The sequence below is a fragment of the Lepidothrix coronata genome, unplaced genomic scaffold (genome assembly GCF_001604755.1).
Source record: "Lepidothrix coronata isolate B3197 unplaced genomic scaffold, Lepidothrix_coronata-1.0 Scaffold208, whole genome shotgun sequence".
NCBI lineage: Eukaryota > Metazoa > Chordata > Aves > Passeriformes > Pipridae > Lepidothrix > Lepidothrix coronata.
The window spans coordinates 1151727-1173476 of NW_016690388.1; the positions used below are offsets into that span (position 1 = coordinate 1151727).

General features: G+C 42.1%; 1 protein-coding gene across 1 annotated transcript; it reads right to left on the bottom strand.

Annotated features, from left to right (window-relative positions):
* Positions 1 to 11414: 11414 nt before the first annotated feature.
* PTHLH (parathyroid hormone like hormone) lies at positions 11415 to 21545 on the bottom strand. The gene is made up of 3 exons (XM_017832843.1): positions 21421 to 21545; positions 15511 to 15933; positions 11415 to 11554 (listed from the first exon to the last, which is right to left on the bottom strand). The coding sequence occupies exons 1-3, from the start codon at positions 21519 to 21521 to the stop codon at positions 11545 to 11547; spliced, it is 534 nt and encodes a 177-aa protein (XP_017688332.1). The 5' UTR covers positions 21522 to 21545; the 3' UTR covers positions 11415 to 11544.
* Between the last annotated feature and the right edge of the window lie 205 nt (positions 21546 to 21750).

Consider the following 21750-nt stretch of genomic DNA (forward strand, 5'->3'; position numbering starts at 1 on the left):
CGCTACTTAACTTTTAAAAATTTATTTCCTTTTTTTTTAATTGATGTAGTTTTCTTCCTCTTGTGACTTTTTTTCCCCCTCATTTTGTGTCTTGGTGAAATGTTCTTATCTGCAAGAGAAATGAGCACAATTTTCCTGCTTCTATTACAATATATTTTAGAATCACATCTTCGAGCAATCCCTCCTGAAGACCTGTTGGCTGGTTTCTGGCTTTGACTTCTTGTTTGGAGAAATTGTAACCTGTTGGGCCTTAATTATAATGACTCCAAGATTCTCCAGCTGCTTTGGATTTTACTATTTCCTCTTGCTATATTTCTTCCACTACTCCACCTCTTCTTTGCCTCCAACTCTTCTGCTCTTCTTCTGATGAACGGAATTAAAACTTTCACTAGCAGAAATTATGGTGTGCAGCTGTGCACACCATTTGCTGATCCCAGATTCTTTCCCTCTGTTTATGCTTTCCACACAGATTGTTGCTGCCACTGGAAAAACAAATTAAATAAAACTGGCACCCAGCTTACTGGTGAGACCAGCCGTAAACAAGCTGGGGAATGCTGGAGCTGTGAGATAGCCTTAAGAAACTGAAATTAAATAAAAAGCCCAGCTGCAAAGAACCATGCCTAGAAAGTATCATGAAGTTGAGGGTTGCCAAATGGGGATGACTTTGGGTTTATTTTTATTAAGCGTAATAAGCTTTGGTGTTTTTCTCCAGGTTGGGGTGGTAACAGGTTGACTTGGAGGTTCTGGGAAGGATAAAAGGCCTTTTGCTAAAAGTCCAGGATTTCTAGTAAAGGATTTATTTCTTTTCTCCTATACTCAGCAAACTGTTTTGCTTTCTTATTAGTTAATGCGTATGGAGAATAAGGGGAAACATTCCCTACTCCGTGTTAAGATACACATATGGGTCTGCTGACATATTTCAAGTCTGGAACCTAACTGGCAAAATGTTGGGTGTCTTCCAACGTGTGTCGCCAGCTGCATGTGAATATGCATCCCTGAAGTGCTAGCATTTGGCAGCCATCAAGATCTGCAAATATTAAAGTATTCATTCTTGGATCTACCTATATGTTTATAACTTGCCTTCCCCAACTGTGTGTGAGAGTCCAAAACCAAAGAATCCCCAAATACCCTTTATATGCTCTCTGGCTCTCACTCCCACACACACTCGTACGTGCATGTGCATGTATGCGTAGTTATTAGTCAAAAATACATGCAGACATACACAAAAAACAAGGCAAAAAGGAAAGCTGCCCTTGAAGGGATGTTATTCACAAGGTGTAGCATTTGCAGCTTAATTTTCGTTCTTTTATTCGATAGCAGATAATTTCACTGTTCTTTTTCTTTTGTAAGGTATTCTGAGCTGAACATGGTGTTACCAGAAACTTGCAGAGGGCTCTAGGTAGGTAAAGGCACATCATAAACTGGTCTGAGAGACAGATTATGGGGTGGAAAGGAAGCTGCAGGCTATAGAGGGGACCTCTAAGGGGCAAAAAAAAAAGCTTGTATAGATTTTTTAGCGTTCTTATTCCAAATGAACTTGCAAACCTCTTCTCCTGTGTGTCCAGCCAAGTGATTTCAGCCATTGCAAGTGATGATGGCTGTGCATTCCTCTGTTGCAGAGGCAGCAAGATTGCTGGAGAAACGTGGGAAGGGTGGAAAAAGCCAAAAATGACCCCCTACCTTTGAAAGGTGTGATGTTCCTTGCCTTGTCCCCCTCACCTCCACAGCGCTTCCTTTCCTCCCTCCTACACACACATTAAGAAAGCGAATGAGGATTTCAACTATGCAGTTCTTGGAAATAGGTTGGAGAGCCAGCGGTGCTGTAACCAATGTGTGATTCTCCTTTTAGGAATAAGCCCCATGCTCTGTGTACAGTGCTGGGGCACAGAAGCCTCTCTGCCATCTCTGCCATCTCGGCAAGAGGTAAAGCCTTTGGTGAAAGTTCCCTCAGTGCTGGGAAAAACACTATTTCTGAAAGCAGATTGGCTTTATATATGTAAGATATAACGTAACTTTGTTTTTCACAAAGGCTCCTATTCAGCAGGGCACGGAGCTGGGAGACTCTGAACAGGGCAGGACACTTCACAGTCAGACTGAAGATGGTAAACACATACAGGAGATAAAAGTTTGACATTCTTTGGAGGGAAACCTGGTCAGAAGTCAAGCTTTTGATGTGGACACAAGCCTCGTCTCCTGCCTTGCTTCTGCAGCCAGTGACTCCAAATTCCAGTAAAGTCAGACTGGAGATGAAGTCCCTTCTCTCACCCTTTCAGTCCTGTCGCCACCACCACCACCTCAAACGGGTGGCTGGTGCATTGGAGGTCCTGCTTTCATCTGACTCATTCTCCTTTTCTGTCACAGTGACCTCCAGTGGTTCTCTTCATTTATGTCCTTCATGCCGTGTCCCTCTAAAGAAACTGGTCTATTTTTTTCCCTATTTTCTTTTAAACATCCACAGAGCGGAACATGCTGAAGAGACGAAATCAGAACACATCAGATTATTATTGTTGCTTGTGTGGGCACTGGATTCCTCCTTTCTGAACGTGCAGGAAAGGCAGGCATCTGTGAGACTGGTGAAATAATTAGCTGGTGAAACAGAACCATTATTTGTGACTATTAAATGAATGGGTAAAACTGTTCTGAGATCTGCCAAAGTGCTCACATAGAAAAATCAGTCTACTCAAGGGGAGGGAGAGGGTGCGAGGTTTGGAAAAACTGATTTGCTGAAGTTTGAAGCAGGTCAGGGAAGACTGGGGGAGGGGAAGGGACTAACTTCATCTCTGAGGTGGTCCCACTTTCAAGAACTTTGTGAGCCCTCTTTCTGGAAGTGGTTCTCTTTATACATTCAGACTTGGCTGGCAGCAGTCACCTTGCTTGGCCTTCCCTTATTTAAAGAAACAGCTGCATATGTCAGTGTTTTTGTTGCTATAACTTTGTACCTTGTGCCAGAAGCTCTGAAGTTATAAGCCTGCTCACCTTATATGTGCAGCTTATAAATCTGTGCTCTAAAGAGACATGATGGGACAGCCCTGGAGGATGGGAATGAAAGGGAAGGGCATCAGAGGCTAGGAATGAGACAGTTCTGTAGGCAAAGAAGAGACAGATCATTATGGACTGGAAGAGGAATTGTGTTGAAAATGAGTCAAATGCTGTCAAACTGTAAGGGTCCCTTGGGAATATTTTTTATGCAGGCAAAACTACCAGTGAACCCAATGGAAGGTTTGCATGATTAAGGTCCCTTGAATACTGCCCTAGAGCAAAGGTTCTTCATCCAGTGCTCTCCTGGGGCACTGGAAGAAGCTCCCCAGCAAAGTGGTCACAGCACCAAGCCTGACAGAGTTAAGAAGCATTGGGATGATACTCTCAGGCACATGCTGTGACTCCTGGGAATGGTCCTGTGCAGGGCTAAGGGTTGGACTCAATGATCCTCATGGGTCTCTTCCAACTCAGCATATTCTGTGATTCCCCCACCTGCCCAAATCCAACAACATCAACAACACAAAGCAGAAGTCTGGGTGTTAAAGAAAATTATCACGAATGAATTTGTAGTCTATTGTTGAAAACTGTGTCAGGAAAAATTTACACATGAATTTCCCTGCTTGGAAATGCCTGTGGTGTTCACTTTTGCTTGGAGATAGCTGTGTATCTAATCTGCTGTGCTCTTCCTCATTCTTGATAGCCCTGTCTAGTGGCAGAAGGGAAAATATTGGTGAAATGCAGGACGACTCCCAAGAATCCAGTGTGAGATCAACCTCTAGTTTCTGGGCTAGCTACTGACACTTTTTTTCCAGCTGGATGAGGAGCCTACCCTGAGCTGAGCTGAGCTGAGCCTGCCTGTGCACACGAGGAGATGACGGACGGGTGAGCACAGCCTGCAGTTCGATGCCTGTGTGCCAGTCCCAGGGATAGCTCCTGCTAACATCAACAAAAGCTCTGCAGGGTGTTTACAGTGCACCCAGACAAGCATTCCTTTCACGATACCTAACAGACATTGTACATACCGCTGCAGATTGTTCCATATAATCCTACCTAGGCTCTGACAAATAAGACCACATCGCAGACCAGTCATTCCCAGCTTCAGGCAACTTGCCATTGTGCTCTTTGTCCTCTTCATGTGCTAAAATCACCTAAGATGAGCCACGTATTTTCCTGAGTGCTTTTGTTCAGAGTACTTTCATTAGATCCTTGGATGTGGTTTTCATTATGCATGCATATGCTCGTACTACAATGCTGCTTAAATAATAACATGCATAGCAAAATGTTCATGTGAGTGTGTTCTAAATTTACTGGTGATTTTGGACTGTAAGACTAACTCTTGTTACGTCTGTCTCAGTTGGTCTCTGGCTGCTGGCTTTTTTTATAAGTGTAGCTATTAATGGTCCCAGTGGGTTGATCTTCGTCTGATAAAAATGTCTCTTAAATGGATTAAATATAAATGACGGATCATCTGTTGTTAGAGCTGCTCTTGACTCCAAGTATTTACCCCATGTCAACTTATCATTATCTGAATAACTCAAATACAGTCAAAGTGATTGTGATATATTTATTTAAAGTTTTCCTTCTTCTGCCAATACTGAGCCTCTGAAACTGAGCAAAGCTGAGAGCTCTGGATCTGCTTAGCCCTGTGGAGTCCTGCTGTATGAGTAAGTACAATGCAAAAGTAAAATTAAAAATCAATGGATGTCAGCTGCATTTCATTAATGTAGATAACAGTTTCTGTATCTTATTTCATGATCTGGTGTTCTAAATATAAACAAATCTACTCTGTCCTGTAAGGAACTTCCTGTAGCCATTGCACAATAGTTAGGCTACTTGAGAGGCGGCCTTTTAAAGAACAGCTTCTCTGTATCTTTCACGCTTAATAATCCCAAACTTTTGTCAAGTTTTTATACTGATGTCAGTTCCTCACAGTATATCATTTGTAACTGTGTCCTTCAAGCAACTGTCATTAATGCTGTCCCGTGCTGCCCAGTTGTACTGAGAGATGAGCCTACAGACTTTTCTAGCCTCTGGTGGTGGTTCTGGCCCTGCTCTTCCCTTCTTCTTCCCCCTTCTTTGCAGAATCTGTGTTTTTTCATGGTTTTGCTGTGTGTGACTGATAGATTCTACATCCAACAAACACGCAGAACCTCTCTGTGATCAGTGCTTGCAACCCTGAGCGCTCCTCTCTGGAGACAAAGAAATCATGCAATCCTTGCTTATTTATGGATAAGCAATGATTTGGGACTCATACTGGTGTGTTAGACTCAAACTGCTTGAGGCTGCGAAGCAAGACTGCCAACCCAAGGTATATTTCTCAGTGTAGTTAGTGAGTTACAAGGAGACTCATCCTTCATCCATTGTGATTTCATGTGTGCGAGTGGAATGTCATCACTGTACAATAAGAAGTCTCATCATTATCCCCAAAAGCATGATAAGCCCATTTTGTCTTATGAAAAAAAAAAAATCTATTAAGTCCATGTGCTTTCCTGGTAAATCTCTCTTGGTTATTATTGGAACAGGAACTGGAGTGATGCAAAAGGTAGAAAGGAAAAGAATCTATTTACAGACACTTCTTGCCTGCTGGCATTGAAAACTGTAGACATTTTAAGTGGGTACAGCAAAGCCCTAAATCTTCCCTGTTTTGTCTCAGAATTCCAAAAGCAGACCAGCCTAAAAGTCTGACTGAGGAATTGGTTACTAAAGCCCCCAGTTCTCATGTTGATGGGCCACCACCCCTATGATGCCTGACCTGGATGAGAGGAGCCTTGGGGTAGTTTGCATTTCGCACTGAGGGTTGATCTAGTTGTAGAACTGAAGCACAAAGTAGCACACAGCCACTTTTCTTCTGAGAAAAGATTTGACCTTATTCGAACCAGAGTTTAGCTGCACTAAGTGCTTGTGTCCTGTATATTGTATGCACATCCTTTCAGCTCCTAGAGGGTGAAAGACTGCAAGAATAAGTTTGTGAGAACAGGTGAAGTGTCTAACACCATGAAAAACTTGAACTGTGTCAGAGTAGGTCTTCTTCTTCAGCCCTCCAGTGCAGTGACAAAATGGAAAAATGGACACATAACGGAAAGCTCAGTTTACAAGGTGGGATAACTTTACCTTTTGTTGTGCCCTAGTTTTCTTCTTGAGTGATCCAGATCTTATAAAATGTGTTTCTAATGGCTTTAATCCACACAAATCCCTCCTGCCTCTAACGTGCTTGTACAGGCACAGTCGTGGCAAGAATGGCAGTTCCAATGTATTGCTCCTCATAAAGGATTTTGGTTAGTGCATGTGCAGGGTTTATCTGGTAGTTCCACTGGGAAAGGAATCCCTTCGAATTTTCAGAAGTTTTTATAAAGGCAACTTCATCCACAATATCCAGAGCGGCCTTAAACATGCTTTCTAAAGTTCAAGTCTGTACTTCAGCGTAGCAGTGCGCTCAGTAATGTGCAGAGGATACTGAGATGCTCCCAGCACAGAATCCAGCTGCTGGAAAAGGATAGTCTATGGCATATGCATTGCAAACCACTCTGTTGGATCACTAACTCATTTGGAGAGAAAGGCATGGAGAGGGTTAGATCATAGGTATTTTCCACAGTAAATTATTTACTATTAACTATAGGAAAAAATTATCTGTAAGGAGAACAGTCCAGGAAACCAATTAAAAAAGAGGACTCTAGGGGGTATGTATTCAGAGAATTGTGGGGGAAGTTGTGTGCAAAGCTTCCACTCAAGTCAGTGTCTAGAGGGGCATCGTGGTGGATGGGCAATGAGAAAATGTCTTTAAAATTACCACCTTTAGCTGGGTAAATAATGAAACCTATGACTTACTAGGTAATGACTGTGTTCATAGCCTGATTAAAAAACTGGGATAACCAACCATGAAAAAACAAAACAAAACAAAACCCAACCCAAACCAAACAAAACCAACGACAACAAAACCACAAACAAACAAAACCCCAAACAATCCAGTGAGGGGGAGGAGGGCAGGCTACATGTCAATGCTTTGCCTTTCTGCACCCAGCTCTCTGCACAGCTCAGAACACTCCAGAAAAGTGGGCAAATCTGATCCCATTTTGGATAATAACTGGGATAAAGAAATAAAATGACTTTGCAAAGGGATGCTCCCCCCATTAAAATCAAGAGTGAATGCACATGCCTGTTTTGTTCTAGAAGCCCTTAGCTGAAACTGGTGGTGGTCTCAGCAGAGCACACAATGTACTTTTTAATGAGTTTGTTGCTCACATGATCTGAGTCCTGACTCTGATGCTTTCCATTTTATCATGGAAGGTATTGTGGTGTGGTGCTTAAAAGGTAGCTTGTGCTTCCTCTGCTAGTATCCATTTTGTAAATAACAAAAAGCCCTTTAGACTCCACGGAAAGTATTATAACACCTTTTCTCTGCAGTAAATTATGACCAAATAACAAAATGTTTTAAACTCTCAAAGGCTGTAACTAAATACAGCCAGCATTCCCCTACTTTCTGAATTACTGCAAGAGAGCCAAATTCTCTGTGGTGGCTCAGCAGATCAAGGGCACTTACTCATAAGTGAACACTCATGCTTACAACACTGTGGGTGCATTGTATCGGAAATAGTGCTGTCCACATATTGGGATGGTGAATGCTTAAAGCTAAGCCAAATAGTTCCTGTGCCTGAAATCCCTTCCTTGAGAGCATAGAGACATTCCAGAGGACAGGCATAAACCGCACTGGTTGTTTTTTGTGTGTCTTGAATGCCAAATAAATGTCTGTATTTACAAAGGACCATGAAACTCTGTGAGTGGGACTCCACTGTTAGTGAGCTCCCACTGCCAAGTGCACAGAGCCTGAAAAGATCTGTGATTGAGGTCCAGCACAAGGCAACTGTTGTGAAGAGCTGTCATCATTTGATGTCTCTTAGGCACTTTTAAGTTCCGTAGTAAACATGGTGACTGTTTTAAAACCAGAGCAGCCCTGGGGTGCCTTGAAGGTCTTGGGCAGCAGCAGTGTTTCTGACTGGGTTAGTTGGATCTGCTGTTCAGTGCCCTTGGGAGGTAGTCCACCATCTCCTAGTATGACACCCTGGCTTCATTTCTTTGTAATTCAGACTTGTATTTGACCTCTCAAGCTGAAAGCTCGTAAACTGTTTTTAGAAAATTTCAGCCAAAAGAGTCATATCGTTTTTAAACGTGAAACAAGGAAAATCAATTGTATTATCGACGTTAAAAATCTGGAATTTCTTCTATGAAGCTCTAGCACCTCTGTGGCTCACAGAGGGAAAAATGGAAATTTGGAAAGTACTGTGTTGGTAATGCTCTTTTATCACCTTGAAGAACCCCTGGCCATGTCGTAATCCTCTGAATAACCACACTAATTTAGTGAAATGTCCTTTATCAGCAAAAGCCTCCGTCGTGGTTCAAGTCCTGTGCATGACTGGACTTTCAGTGCACATCCCTTACCAAACAGCCAAAGGTACCCCATCACCCTCCAGCTCCCCCATGCCTCCAGGAGTGCAGACCTTGCCATTTGAGCAGGCTCATGCCCAGAGGATATGAAGGCAAAGGCAGACTTTTCCCACAACTCCTGTCTATCCAGGAGATTGGGAAGAGGCTCTGGGATGGGGCAGTGTAAAGCAATAGTGAGGAGGAAGCCTCCCTACTCTGGTTCTGGTTGGTTTTCCTGCCGCCAGGAGAGGAGAGAGCAGGAGGAACCTGCTGGGGCTGCTGAGGGGAGAACATGACCCACCAGCAGAAAAGCTGGGGCGAAGGGCTTGGAGAAACACAAGATCAGTGACTGAGAGCCAGGATGTGGAGAAAGGACTTGCTGAGACAGGAGATTGGTGAAGGAAGCTGATGTGGGTGAGGTGAGGTCTGGGATTAGCTGGCCAAAGAGGAAGGAGGATGAGGTGTTCCTGGGGATGGCAGAAACATAGCTGAAAGGACATGAACGTAAAAGTGCATTCTTTCAAGAGGTCATACAATGAAGCATTAAATATTGAAGTTCTGTTTTTTTCTGACATCATGTAAATCAGAAAATATTGGAATAAATCCTGATTACTGTGGGAGTATTTGAGCGTAGTTGAACCATTTGGGTTGAACTATCTGAGAAACTGTAATCTCTGGAAGATTTTAGTTAGGAAGCCAAAGCTGTTCTAGTTTGTCTCAGAAATAGGGATCTTCAGGATTTGTTTTCCTGCAAAGCTGAGAGCTCAGAAAAACTTGCATTCAACTTTGTAGAGTTGGCAGTGGTGACTTTCAAACCAGAGTCTGTGAATCACAGAATCCATAGAAAACTTTTACAAGGCCTGTGTAAAGATCTTTAAGAAAAACAGAATTTTTGCTTAAATTCCCTACAATTGCAAATTGGAATCTAGGAAAACAATTACAAGTACTTAAATGGACAGTGTAAAGACAGAGGGGAGACCAGAGACACTTGAAAATCAGTTTTCCTCTTACAAGGAGGCCAGTTCTGTGGAGTCAAAGTTAAGCATTTGGGTTTTATTTTATGCTCCTTGGGCCCCCTGTCTGCCAAGGATCATCTCTTCTGATGAAGATAAATTACCTCTGCCCACCACAGCTTTCAGTTTTAGTTCCAGCTGGGGTATGCTGGTAATCCTGAGATAAAAAATAGTCTTCTGAATATGTTGCAGTTAACTTCAGTTGTATAAATCCAAGTATTAGCTGGATGCTATAAATAGACAGGATGTGCAAGGAGGCCAAGTTGAAAATGTGCAGAAACCATGCCTTTTTTCTGTAGTGCTATGCTTCATCATGTATAATATTTTTCATCTGAAGAGGAAACAGTGTGCCTGTGCTTTGTGGCTGCAGTAATTAACTGGACATAATGAAGCGTTGAATTTCACACTTTGGAGAAGCAGATTGGGAAGGATGGGTAATTTTTTCTCAAGTTTTCTTGCTTTTAGTACTTTCTTGGAGGTATTTTTCGGCAAGATGGGGTAGAGAGCAGAAACACATCTGGTTTATATTACATGATGGCTGTACTTTGGCAACGGGAAAAGATGGCACTTAAAAAAAAGGAAAGAAGAATAAAAAAGAAAAGTTTGGCAACTTCAGAATAGAACAACAAAAATTACAAGAACTATCTTAAAATTCCCAGGATTTGTAATTTGTTTTTCCATGCTTGCATTTTTCTGATGGTGCTGGTATTAAAGGGGTGAGACAGAGGAAATTCAGTAGGATTTTGCAAAGCGCAGATATCTCCGTGAAACAATCTCCTTTATTCAGGTTGCCCCCACAGCAGCTGCTCTGATTAACACGTGGGTGGTGGTGAAAGGGATAAGAAACAGGGCTCATATGTTCACTTTAGGAAAAGTGATAGATCATATTTTTTTTCTCATGTTTTCTTCAACAAGTGGCCGTGAAGTACTGAAGGTGGTCTCTCCCTTAACTGCTGTTATCTATGGGTATTGGGCAAAGGTAAAATTAACGCAGATTTTTTTGGAACCAGAGCCACCTGAGGCTTTGTGGTGGGAGAGGGCAAAAATTATTCAAGCAATGCAACAGCACCTTGGGATGTGTCACCTACTGCAGTTCCCGTTTTTTCTTTCCTTTATATATTCACCCAGGAAACAGGGTTTTCCCCCCCACACACACATTAACATAAGGTGGTTGCAAAGCATGAAGAGCTGAGACTCTACTCAGATATTTGCAGCTTTGAGAAGAGGTGTTGGGAGCTGAGGACACTGAGCATCTGTCTGGTTTTGAACAAGGCTACGGGGTGTGACCTGTGAGCACCTTCCAAGAGCGCAGTAAGTGATGCATCCCCCGGGGCAGCTTTTCACAGGCTCGAATTTGGAGAGTGCAGCGTTCAGCCTTTGCAGGGATGGGGGCTGGAAAGGTTGGGAATCTGCTTTCCCTGCAGCAGTGTCTGAGCTATAAGACTGTACCCCCAGGTTGTTCATCTGACTTGAAATAGAGCACTGGAACAAAATATGTTCTGAGCGATTTTTAAGTAAAAGCTAATGTGAAAATGTGGGCATTTAAACCAATGTAAACACATTAAATTTAAAACGATTTTCAAATGTAGTAAATAAAAAATAGTGTTCCTGCTCTTGAAATTCCTAAAGGACACATTTTTCCTTCTGAGTCATGATTTAATTAGATTATATTTTATTAGACATTCTTTACAAATTTTAAAATACTGCTATTATACATGCACAAAGGAAAATCAGTTTGAACAATGGTATGTAGGCATTCATTGAAATCAACCACAAAACAGGAATATTTTATGTCAGTTATCAATGTACTCAATATGTATATCTAAAGTGCATTATGTTACAAAAAATATAGAAAGTCAGCAGCACCAAGATATGTTCACAAAATAAATACACCAGTCAACAAAATAAATTATGGTAGATGTGACAATAATAATTGTCTTAGCCTTAGCCAAAAAAAAAAAAAAAAAGGAAAATTCACAATAACCAAATGTGCAGTTTCAGAGAGCAATGGGGGAAAAAGGTTTTATTCTGAGCATTTACAATATTTACAGGTAATAAATATTTTAATACTTCCCATATGTTCACTATTACAGAATACTGCAATATGTCTTCCGAAAATCTCTTGCTGAAAATGTCAGCGCCTCCTGCAAAGAAAAAAAAAGGACAGAAAAAATAGAAAAATTAATTTTCACTTCAAAGACATGTACATAAAATGAATAGCAAAAGTGTCACAGACTATGACAGGTATGCCTTGCAAGTAAACATTTGCAATAATAGGGCCTGTTTAAAAATATCACAGCTGTAGATACCTTTTTAGGACCTCCACTATATTTTCTTCAATGCAACTCATCCATCAGTATGATGACCTACAGTTTCTCACAACACTGAGGCCATCTATTGCACTGTACTGTACACTCAGCGTAACAGAAAGGGGCTCTAGGTTTTTTTAGAGCCTTATGCCACAAGATTCCTGAGTGCTCCAAGTACAAGAATTGTATCACCCTGTGATAAATATGCCTAGTGCTAAAAAGAAAAAAATACAGTTGGAGAAATGAGAATTTAATTTTAAATATATTCAAAAGAAAGTCCTTATTAACAATGTGGCAATCCTGCTCCTGCTGTGTTAAATGGTTGAGTGTGATGCCAGGCTTGGATGTGATTAAAACAGTGCCACTGAGCTTATTTAGTCCCTTTTTCTCACTGATAGGCCAGCTCTAGACAAGGGTCTCTATATTTCTGTGGTGTCACATACATGAGGATATGCAGGAAAGGATGCTCAGGTCTTGGAGTGAACAGACCCTTTGATAGAGTGCCCTTTTGAGTGCTTGGATGAGTGAAAAGGCTATAATTCTGAAACTTTCCCTCTGTGAGCAAAAAACTTGGTCCTGAAAGAAAATAAGCATCTTCTTGTGTTAAGCTCTAACTCCTGTTGGATTCAGTCCAAGCTGAAACAATCAGTCCTGAGATTTGGGAGTTTTCTAAGGGATGTTGGCCTTCTGGGATGAGTTCTCTACTCCTGCCTTCCTTATGAAGGCATGAAAACAAAACCAGAGCCTGCTCCTACCTGCTCCTGTCCTATATTGCTTACACTGTAATATTATTTTAAGTTGCTTAGTGGTGCTGCAGGAAATGCTGAAAGGTCGAGTGTTTTTCCCTTCTGTCCCTGTGAACAGCACATTTTTTTAATGATTCCCTGGGAAACAGCTATGGGGTGGAATGTGAAGCTATAGGATGGAGTGGGATTTGCTCTGCTGCTGGACTGATCACCAAGAGCTGTGGGTAGAAGTGTGTGGGTGTGAGGCACAAAACAAATCAAATCCTGGAGAGTTTTAGAGGGGTTTTTTAATGGGTGCATTGAAACTGAGATTACATTTAACGTTGGGGAGTTTACTTGTTTGAAAGGTTTCTCAGGAAATTAAGAAAGGACAACTTAATTGAATTGAAATGGGAGTATAGATGAAATGTCCATGAAAACTAATTTTGAAGAGCCTGGAATGGAAATGCCAGCATGAAGGTCCTTAATAATTAACTAGTAATATTAGGATGCATCCAGCATATATTACAATAAGTATAACAATGGCACATACTTCATAGAGCATGGCTGTGTATGAATGTGTGTCTGCACTACTCAGGCCTATTTCTAAGAGGGTGACATTTTTTATTTGGCCTGGATTTTAGCCTTTGTTTTAGAATTTAAGCTAAGCCACATCTTGACAATGGGCTTTGTACTAATGATAACTTGCAAGCTGCCTTCTGTGATTTGGTCCCAGATTTTGCAAGACTGGCTTCTTTTATGAGGTCCTTATTGTGGTAAGTCAAAAGATCTAGAGATGACATTATTTTTGTCCTTTTATTCTGACCTAAACCCATAATTTTGTTATCAAGATTGAGCTGAGAGAATTGGCTCGAAGATTTTAATTTGGGGTGATGAGCAGAAAAGAAGCACAGAGATACAGTGAAAGGCATGCCTAAAGTTTATCTTTGCACTTCCTTGACATTTACCCTGCTGCATTATGCATATCCACTTCCTCTCTGTAAAGTAATGATGCTGCTGCTGAGCTGCAGTTGACCTTAGGGATGCAACAAGAGCACCTTCTACCGGTAGAGCATATAGAAATTTTGCCTGCACACACCATCCCTGCCTCCCACCAGCAGTAGGGTAGAAGTTCCTGTTTCAGCTGAGGAATCAACCTCGCTCAGATGTGGCCATCCCTCTGTCTAAACTGTATTTGCCCACCTTGTGCCAACAACTGCTTAGACAACTGCATTGGATCTGACTCCCCCATCTAAAGGGAGGCAGGGAGTTGGGACTCACTTTCATTTAAAGTGTAGAAATCATACCTTTTGGATATATATCCTATACCTGGGATAACTAAAAGCTTGTGTACCAACAGTTTCTTACAAGCTAAACCAACATATTGTGCTCTGTACTTGTGAAGGAGAACTTCTGTTTTCCTTGTTTAATGTATTCTCTTCGTTTAATAGTCTTTAATGAAGTATCTAAAATATAGGTTCTCCGTAGGGATCTGCTTCTTGCCCTGAAGAAATACTGCATCTTGGATGATAATATCAGCAAGTAAAGGTGAACTGCCTTCAGCAGCCTGGACTCTACAGTAGAGAGCCTTCATCCATCCAACCATACTTCAAACAGAAAGGCTGAACTAGGAAAATCAACAGGGTTCTGCCTGTAGCTCTTTTATATATTCTTGGATGTACAACCAAAGACAGCATAGTAAGAAAAAGAAGTAACAGTTGAAATTTCCTGGGATATTTTCCCCCTATATTTAAGATTTCTATGTGCTGAAGACATGTGTTATTTACTGACCAGCACAGTTCCTTGACACCTGTTGGAACGTCAGGCACCTCCTGACTGGAGCCCTGAAGTCTCAGCCTTTCCTGAGGTGCTGAGACAAACTGGCCTCTCTTACTTTACTCCTACCTGCTCCAGCCCTCCAGCCCATAGACCTGCTGACTGGTTTATGGTCTGGGACACTGAGTGCCAGCCCCAAATTCCAGTAACTCCTATAGAGGCCAGCAGGAGTTGAGACCATGGAGCACATTGCAAGCTGTGGCCTGTAAAGCTTAATCCAAAACTGGATTTTAGTAAATCCTGCAGCTGGCATGTCTTTCTAAGGGATTTACTGTAAGTGGCACTTCTCTTACGTCTATATTCTACCGAAGTGAAGGGGAGAAGGAGAGAAAATGGTGGGAGTTTTGCTGTTAAAAATGCAAACATGTGAGGAGAACTGAGGAGTGGACTCCTTGGCTTTGTCTGCAAATGTGTGGACGTCCACCCAAGATGAAATGACTGTGAGTGGATGAGTCATTTGGGACACTTGGGCTGATGTCTTCAGCTCACCACTGCCCTGAAAACCCTGCACTGTCATACATGAGGGAAGCACGTCTCTCTCCAAGAGCAATGCTAAACATTTTTCAGCAGTAATGTAATTGTTTCATGAGCTGGCAAAAAGATGGAGCTGAATTAAAAAGTCCTAGTGGCAGGGAAAAGTTCATGGTGAAAGGCTGGTCTGCGTTGTTTGCAGATATTGCTAAGAGAGAATTTTTTCATGTTCTCCCCTAAGGTTAAACAGTAAAATGAAAACCTGTAAAGTAAGGGTAGGAAAGTTGCCAAAAAGGGGAGGTGTTGAGAGGGAAGAGAGAAAACTTTGCCATTTTATAGATGCAAAGGTTTAAATAAAAGTCAAAGTTTTCAATCTGCTCAGGCCCAAGTGTGGGACCAAGATATGATGTGAGAGATACTGTGGTTAAAGCAGAAAAGGAAATTTCAGTGGCTGTGGTGTGCTTTCTTTTTGCAGAAATCACTTACTACTCAGCCTCAGGAAGCACATTTTGGCATGAAGTGGTCTACCTGAATTGTGTGTCAAAGGAAAAAAAGACTTTGTCATCCTGCAAAGTGCAAGGGGCAGTTACCTTCAGAAAGCCCCTTGAGATGTGCAGTGCTTGAAAAGCCCCCCCCCAGTTATGAGTGTAAAGATCTGCTGTTACTCCAGGTTTGAGCAAGGCCTTGGCCTCTCTCACCAAAGGATTACAATTTCAGTAAATATATGGTATGGTCTCCAAAAGGATATAGCAGAATTACCTTAAAGTGTGATTATGTGTAGTAACAGAGTTGTCCAAGAGTGGGCTCTCAGTCACGATGTCTCCATAGATGCCAGAATTTAGCCAAGTTGAGCGGGTTCTCCTCTTTTTCTTCTCTTGCTCTTTACGTTTTCCAGGCTTTGCTTTCTTTTTCTTCCCTGATGCCTTCAGGGGCTGCTCCTTGTAGGTCTGTGATTTGTTTGTCTCCTGAGTTAGGTATCTGCCCTCATCTTCACTGCCAAATCGGACAGGGTAGTTCTTCGTGTTGGTAGCAGGCTTAGGGTTAGGGGACACCTCCGACGTGGCGCGGATTTCTGCAGTGTTGACACCTTCAATTAAATTTTGAAGGAATATTCTTCTTCGTAAATCTTGGATTGACTTGCCCTTGTCATGCAATAGCTGGTGCTCTGATACAGCCCGTTTGCTAAAGAAAGAGAAAAGGGGAGGGGGGAAAAATATTTAGGATTTGGTTATTGCCCAGTACTTGGCAGAGCAACTCTCGTCTCTGGCCATGGTGACCACAGTGGCTGTGTACCAGCTCCAAGGCTTGGAGACATCCAGTTAAGTCAGACTGCTGGAGCAAGTCCTGCTTCTCAGAGTAGCTGCTCCCTACAGAGAAGGAAAAGACCTAAGAGGGTAATAATTCTCAGCTGACCAATCACACACCACTGGACCTGGAGCTGGATTAGTCACTGCTCTGTTCTAGGAAAGCATTATGACTCTTAATATATCACACTTCAGGCAGTAAAAGCAGGAAGGCAGCTGTCAGAGATAGAAAAACTAAAGGGTTGGATAATGGAGCACTGCACTCAAGCAAGAGAGGGAATAACAAGTACTTGTGCTGGAGCCGGAAGCAGTGTTTATATCGCATCATTCTAATAATTTCCTTCTGCTCAATCACATACTTCAAAAACATAAATAAACACACAAAAGTGCATTTCATTTCTAAATTTATGTATGTGCAATTGCAGGAGTGTCATGGAAAAATATTCAAATTGGGGTGCCTAAAGCATGGGCACTTCAGTCCATAATGAGCTATCCAGGGAGGCAGAGGAGCATCCGCAGAGATAAGCCTCAGCCACGCCTGTTGATTTACTGTTTGGCCACTTGTGCCTAATTATGGGTTTAGGTGCCTTCCTAGTATTGTTTTAAGTGTGAACTTCGGGGCCAAATTTCTTGTGTGCTGCGCTGTTGGAGTTTCGTGCTGGCCCTCTTCAGGAGCTCTTCAAGAGCATCCTGATTTTGTTCGAGTGCTTTTTCCAGAGTTCATCATGACCTTTTAGTACACTGAGCTCCGTCTTGTTTTCGAGGAACTGGGAGATGACTAGCTATTTGTCTTTTAGAGATGTTGTGCTGGCAAAGAATGTATTAAACATCTGAGGAAAGAAGATACAAGTGGCACCTGGATAATAAGTAACTGTAAGAAAATACATGCCTTCTCCTCATGTGGAATAGACACACAGCTGCACTGTGAACCACAGAAAGAACACAAGCTCAGATTTTAGTTGTGTTCCCAAGAATGCTATGATACAGTTTATCCTTCCAATTGCCCTGCTTCAGTGTGCAGATTTTGGCTATGTATTCTCTCCTCTTGCATCAGGGTACTGCATGTGACTGGATTCTTACTGGCCAAAGAAAATCCATTCACTGCCTTGCCTATCCTATAATCATTTGGTCAGTTAGTTGGATAAGAAGTTGTTTCTGCATGTGGGTGAACTGGAAGAAGACACATAATCGTGAGTGAATATTCCTTCCTTCCATCCCACCCCTCATTTTCCTGCTATATTACCAGTTTTCAAAATGCTAAATGTTTGGGAGTGTTCTGCACTTTCTCAGTCCCTTTACTCAATCTCTTTAGATTTGTGACTTAATCAACAGTAGAGCTATTTAAAATTGGCAACTTCAAGTAGCGTTGGTTTAGGAGCGTCCTCTTCACTTTTTGTCTCTGTAGGACTGTACTGTTTGAGTATTGGGTTCAAATGATGGGCTCAGGTGATACTACATCTGTTACTCAGTGAAAAATTCAAACAGCAGCTTTCCTCTGTTGCACAATGAGAGTGGAAGGTGACTAAAAATCTTGTTCAAAATCAGGTCTAGATATACTGAGGTTTGTCAGCACACATGCAATCATTGTCGGTGTTTTAAGTGTCCCAAAATCAGTTTTGAATTATTTCAGTCTTTAGGGCAAATATTTTGTGCCCTTCAACTCAATGTCCCTAAGTAAAAATGCAATGTGATAATACTAGGCTGAATCCCTATTGTGTCTTTCTCTTTAGTGCAGCTGTGACCATTAACACAACCTCATGATCTCCCCCAGAAGAATTTTTTTGACCACTGAAGCTCTCCAATAGCCATCTCTAACAACCTTCTCATTAAGGTCAGTCTGATTGGCAAGTACACTTCTAAAACGAGCACCTTGGACTCCTGTGAGTGGTGTACCTCTGTGCTGCTTGTCAAGCTGTCTATTGTGGCTCATGTTACATTCCTAACTTCAGTAATCTGTTTCCCCAGGAAATTTGCATGGGAAATGCAGTGCTGCTTTCACTCTTCTAGTTTATAGAAAGCATACAAAATCTCAGTGCTTTGCTGAGTCTAAAAGAGTATGTCTCATGTGATGAGCAAAGCTTTCCTACTGCCTCTTGTAAACTACCAAGGATAATTCCTTCTACCACAGACAACCTAAAGCTGCCTTAATCCTGTAATATGTATTTGGTCAATTTACCCACTGTGACAAAATCTTGAATCTCCAAAGCCTGTTATTAAAGTCCTCTTGATTGAAAACCTATTCCATCTTACAGAACTGAAACCTAAACATTTGGTTCCAGTACACACAAGGCAGTCACAGAGCATTACAAGATCTACATCTTCAGTGTGTATTTTCAAAATAATGCAGGGATTGACTTGTGAGGGGTTAGTGTGCCAAAGAGGGTGGGTTTCTGTTTAAATGTCTGTATGATATTTAGTATCCAGTCTGGCCCCAAATAACATTCTGTTATTCCAGATGATTGTATAACATTACGTAGTGTTACATTTCACATGACTTCTATTACTCAGCCAGACTTAAGGATTACATTTTGCCTACCAGCTTCTTTTGTAGGCTCTAGATCAAAAATCTCCTTGAAACAAAGATGTGGTAGATACCTATCTCTTTGACCTTCTGCCTCCTCTGCTTCAGTTATGCAAACAACTCCTATGTTTGTAAATCATGGAGAAATACTTGCCCAAGAAGACTGATGTAAGGTGGAGATATCAACAATATCTCACCCACATACACAGAGGGTGTGGAAGGCAGTGGAAACCAGAATGATTGTACTCACATATGGGCTATGATATGAAAAAAAATTTGGCTGTTAGGGTAAAGATGACCCACTAGAGGTCCCTTCCATCCTTTTCATCATGCACTTCTCATCCAATGAAAAGGAGACTGTACCCAAACCAAGTGCAGTAAATGCTAAAGTTACATGTGGTAGGCACTTTCCAGAGAAGGATGTTGATGGTTTGTATTTGACCAGAGCATCCAAACCAATTACTGTATCCAAGCACACTATGTACAAATAAGACTTAATGTCCCATCATGAGGAAAACAGTAGAAATCCATAACTTGTGACTATCCCGACTTCATGTACTTCCAGATAAGCTGTTCTGTTCAGGCACATTCCTCCTTCATTTTTTTGCCCAAGATATCTAGAGTTACTAAGAGGCAACATTCTTCAAGCAACAACTTTCTATCTTAGGGAGTTGCTCTTATTTAACTGTTATTATCCTTGACTGTCCATGTTGGGTCTGATCATAAATTCAGCAAAATAACTGGAGAGGATTCAGTCAGCTCTCTGTCTGGAGTTTGAAGATTGAGTGCCCTTGCCACTGACTCCAAAGTGAGTGAAATCTGCTCAACCTATCTCAGGGTAGGAAAAATATTTTGAACACATCTGGGGACATGATGCTGCAGTGTCTGGGCACGCTGATAAAAATATCTAATTTCACTTTGAGGCATTACTGTGTTTCTCAGAAGTTCTTTAGCAGCTAAAGGATTCCTATAACAAATAATATGTCTGGAAATCTTTTCTTGGGACAATTTCCTATTGCTTTCCATGGGAGATTTGCCTCAGTGAAGTCTCTAGAACTAGGCCTATGTAATTTTGATTATTTTTGCATGTCTATAATAATGTGCTTCAGTATTTTCATCCATTACTGGTTTAAGCCTTTGACTGAAAAAAAAAATACCTCTAGGCTTAAGTGAGTTATTAACCATTAACTCTAGGAATGGTTTGTGGTGATATTAAAACAGGACACATGTTTGAGTGTGGTGTCTGTGTTTGTGCTGGGCCCACAAACAAAACTACATGAATGCCACTGACTGACAGCTAACTGGTTTCTTGTGTGTGTGTTTTACACACCATAGCAAAGAGGGAGCTGGGAAATGCATTTTCACTGGTTAACTTCCACTTTTTTTCTCCCTGTCAGGACAGAATGGGAAGGTTGGGAAGACCTGTAATCCTGACTTTTAAAAACAAGTGTTTCAACATTGCTAACTTCAAAAAGAGAAAGAGTGTTTCTTAGGAAATCTAATTTTTTTTCCTAAAAAACAGCCAAATTTGGCTTAGATCCAGTTCAGAGTTTCCTATCCAAGAAAATAACAGCATTTGACTGCACTTCAATTTTCTTTTTTTTCTTAAGCTGAAGTTTAGTTCGTCTGTATCCAGAGAATGAAATTGTCTCAAATGAAAGAAATAGCTCAGGAATAGCTTGTAGGAGTACAAAACAGCTAAGCATTAATAGGCTGAGAAGAATACACTGTAACATTATCAGCAATAACATGTTCTACACAATTTGCTGTAGGAGATTTGTAATAGCTGTCTGCCTGGTGCCAAACTTTAGGTGTGTCTGAAGTCACTCACCTGGGGGATTTTTGGTTTGGCTTCTTTTTTTTTTTTTTTTCTTAAATGGCAGAGGAAGTGCCATTTGGAGATCTTGTATGTAATAAAACATTTACAAGGAAACCCATCTGAAATTTTTTGCTGTGTCATGTTTCCCTGTAAGTTGTGATCGGATTTTCCAACACTCTTTCTCCAACTTGGCTTCCTTTTGAACTGAGTAACAATACAGCCCTCCACAGCATGACTGAGGTGTTTCTTCCTGATGCAAGTCCAGAGAAAGCCAGCGAGTTAGATGTGTGAGGCAGCTGCTCCTACATCAGCCCAGTGGCTTCTCCTGCACTTTGCGTACGGGTATTAGTATAAACCATGCTGATTATTTTGGAAGGAGCAAAAAGGTCATTTCCTGAACAGACTGTCTTAAGTTACACTACCGTTTATCAAAAAATATTCTTCTACCTCCGAGTAAGACACTGGACTCCCTTTGGATTTTTTTCTTTTTCCGAAGTGGCAGAAATCCAAAGAAATTGTTCGGCACTTCAGTGTCGTGATGGCCCTCACTTCTGCGTCTCCCCTACCCTTATCAATATTGGCTCTGTGCCAGTGCCGAAGAAATAGATGTTATTTAGTGTAACATACAGCAGTTTGATGAACTGGGATGCTCCCTACGAGGGACCTCCCCGGACGCCGAAAGGTACGCGGGCGATAGCACAACAAACACGCAGCTGCGCTGCCGCTCCCCTGGGAAGAGGAGACCCTCGGTTTTCACGCCTCCTTCCCCAAAGCTTTGTAAGGTCAGAGACAGCTGCGAAGCGCCCTATCCCTGCCCTTTCCCTGCCCCAAATCCCCCCACCTGGCGCTGAGGCACCGCCGGTGAGCACCTGGGGCAGGTAACCCGGGAGCGCTGCAGGAGGCTGTGGATCCTCCCGGGCTACTCCCGCCGCCGGTCCCGGGGGATCCCGGCCACCTCCCTCCTCACCCGCACCGCCACCGCAGAGAGGGAGAATAAAGGGGAAGAAAAAATAAAAGAAACTCACAGTCTGCGACTGATCCCCTCTACTGATCTGCCGTAAGAGGGCATAGAATAACTCAGCAGGAACACCGCGAAACTCCACTGCTGGAAGAGTTTAGTGAACATTGTATCCTCCGGGGCTTAAAACCTGCAAGGAAAGGGAGGTCAGTCCCGAGGGACACATGCGCCAGCGCCGTCCTCAAGCAGTCCTCTCTTCTCTACCTGCTCCGAAGCTCTGAAGGAAAAACAAACTTTCTGAGCTCTCCGCTCACTCCTTCCAAACTTCACTCTCTCTCCCTTCCTTGCTGTCTGCCTCTCCCTCTCTCCCTCCCTCCCTCGTTCCCTCCCTCCCTCT

What these genes read in the sequence shown, in the direction of transcription:
- PTHLH (XM_017832843.1), bottom strand. Translation starts at nt 21,521, where the DNA reads ATGTTCACTAAACTCTTCCAGCAGTGGAGTTTCGCGGTGTTCCTGCTG. An exon ending in GAGGGGATCAGTCGCAGACT is followed by an intron (nt 15,934 to 21,420) that starts GTGAGTTTCTTT and finishes CTCTTTCTTTAG; the next exon opens with CAAACGGGCTGTATCAGAGC.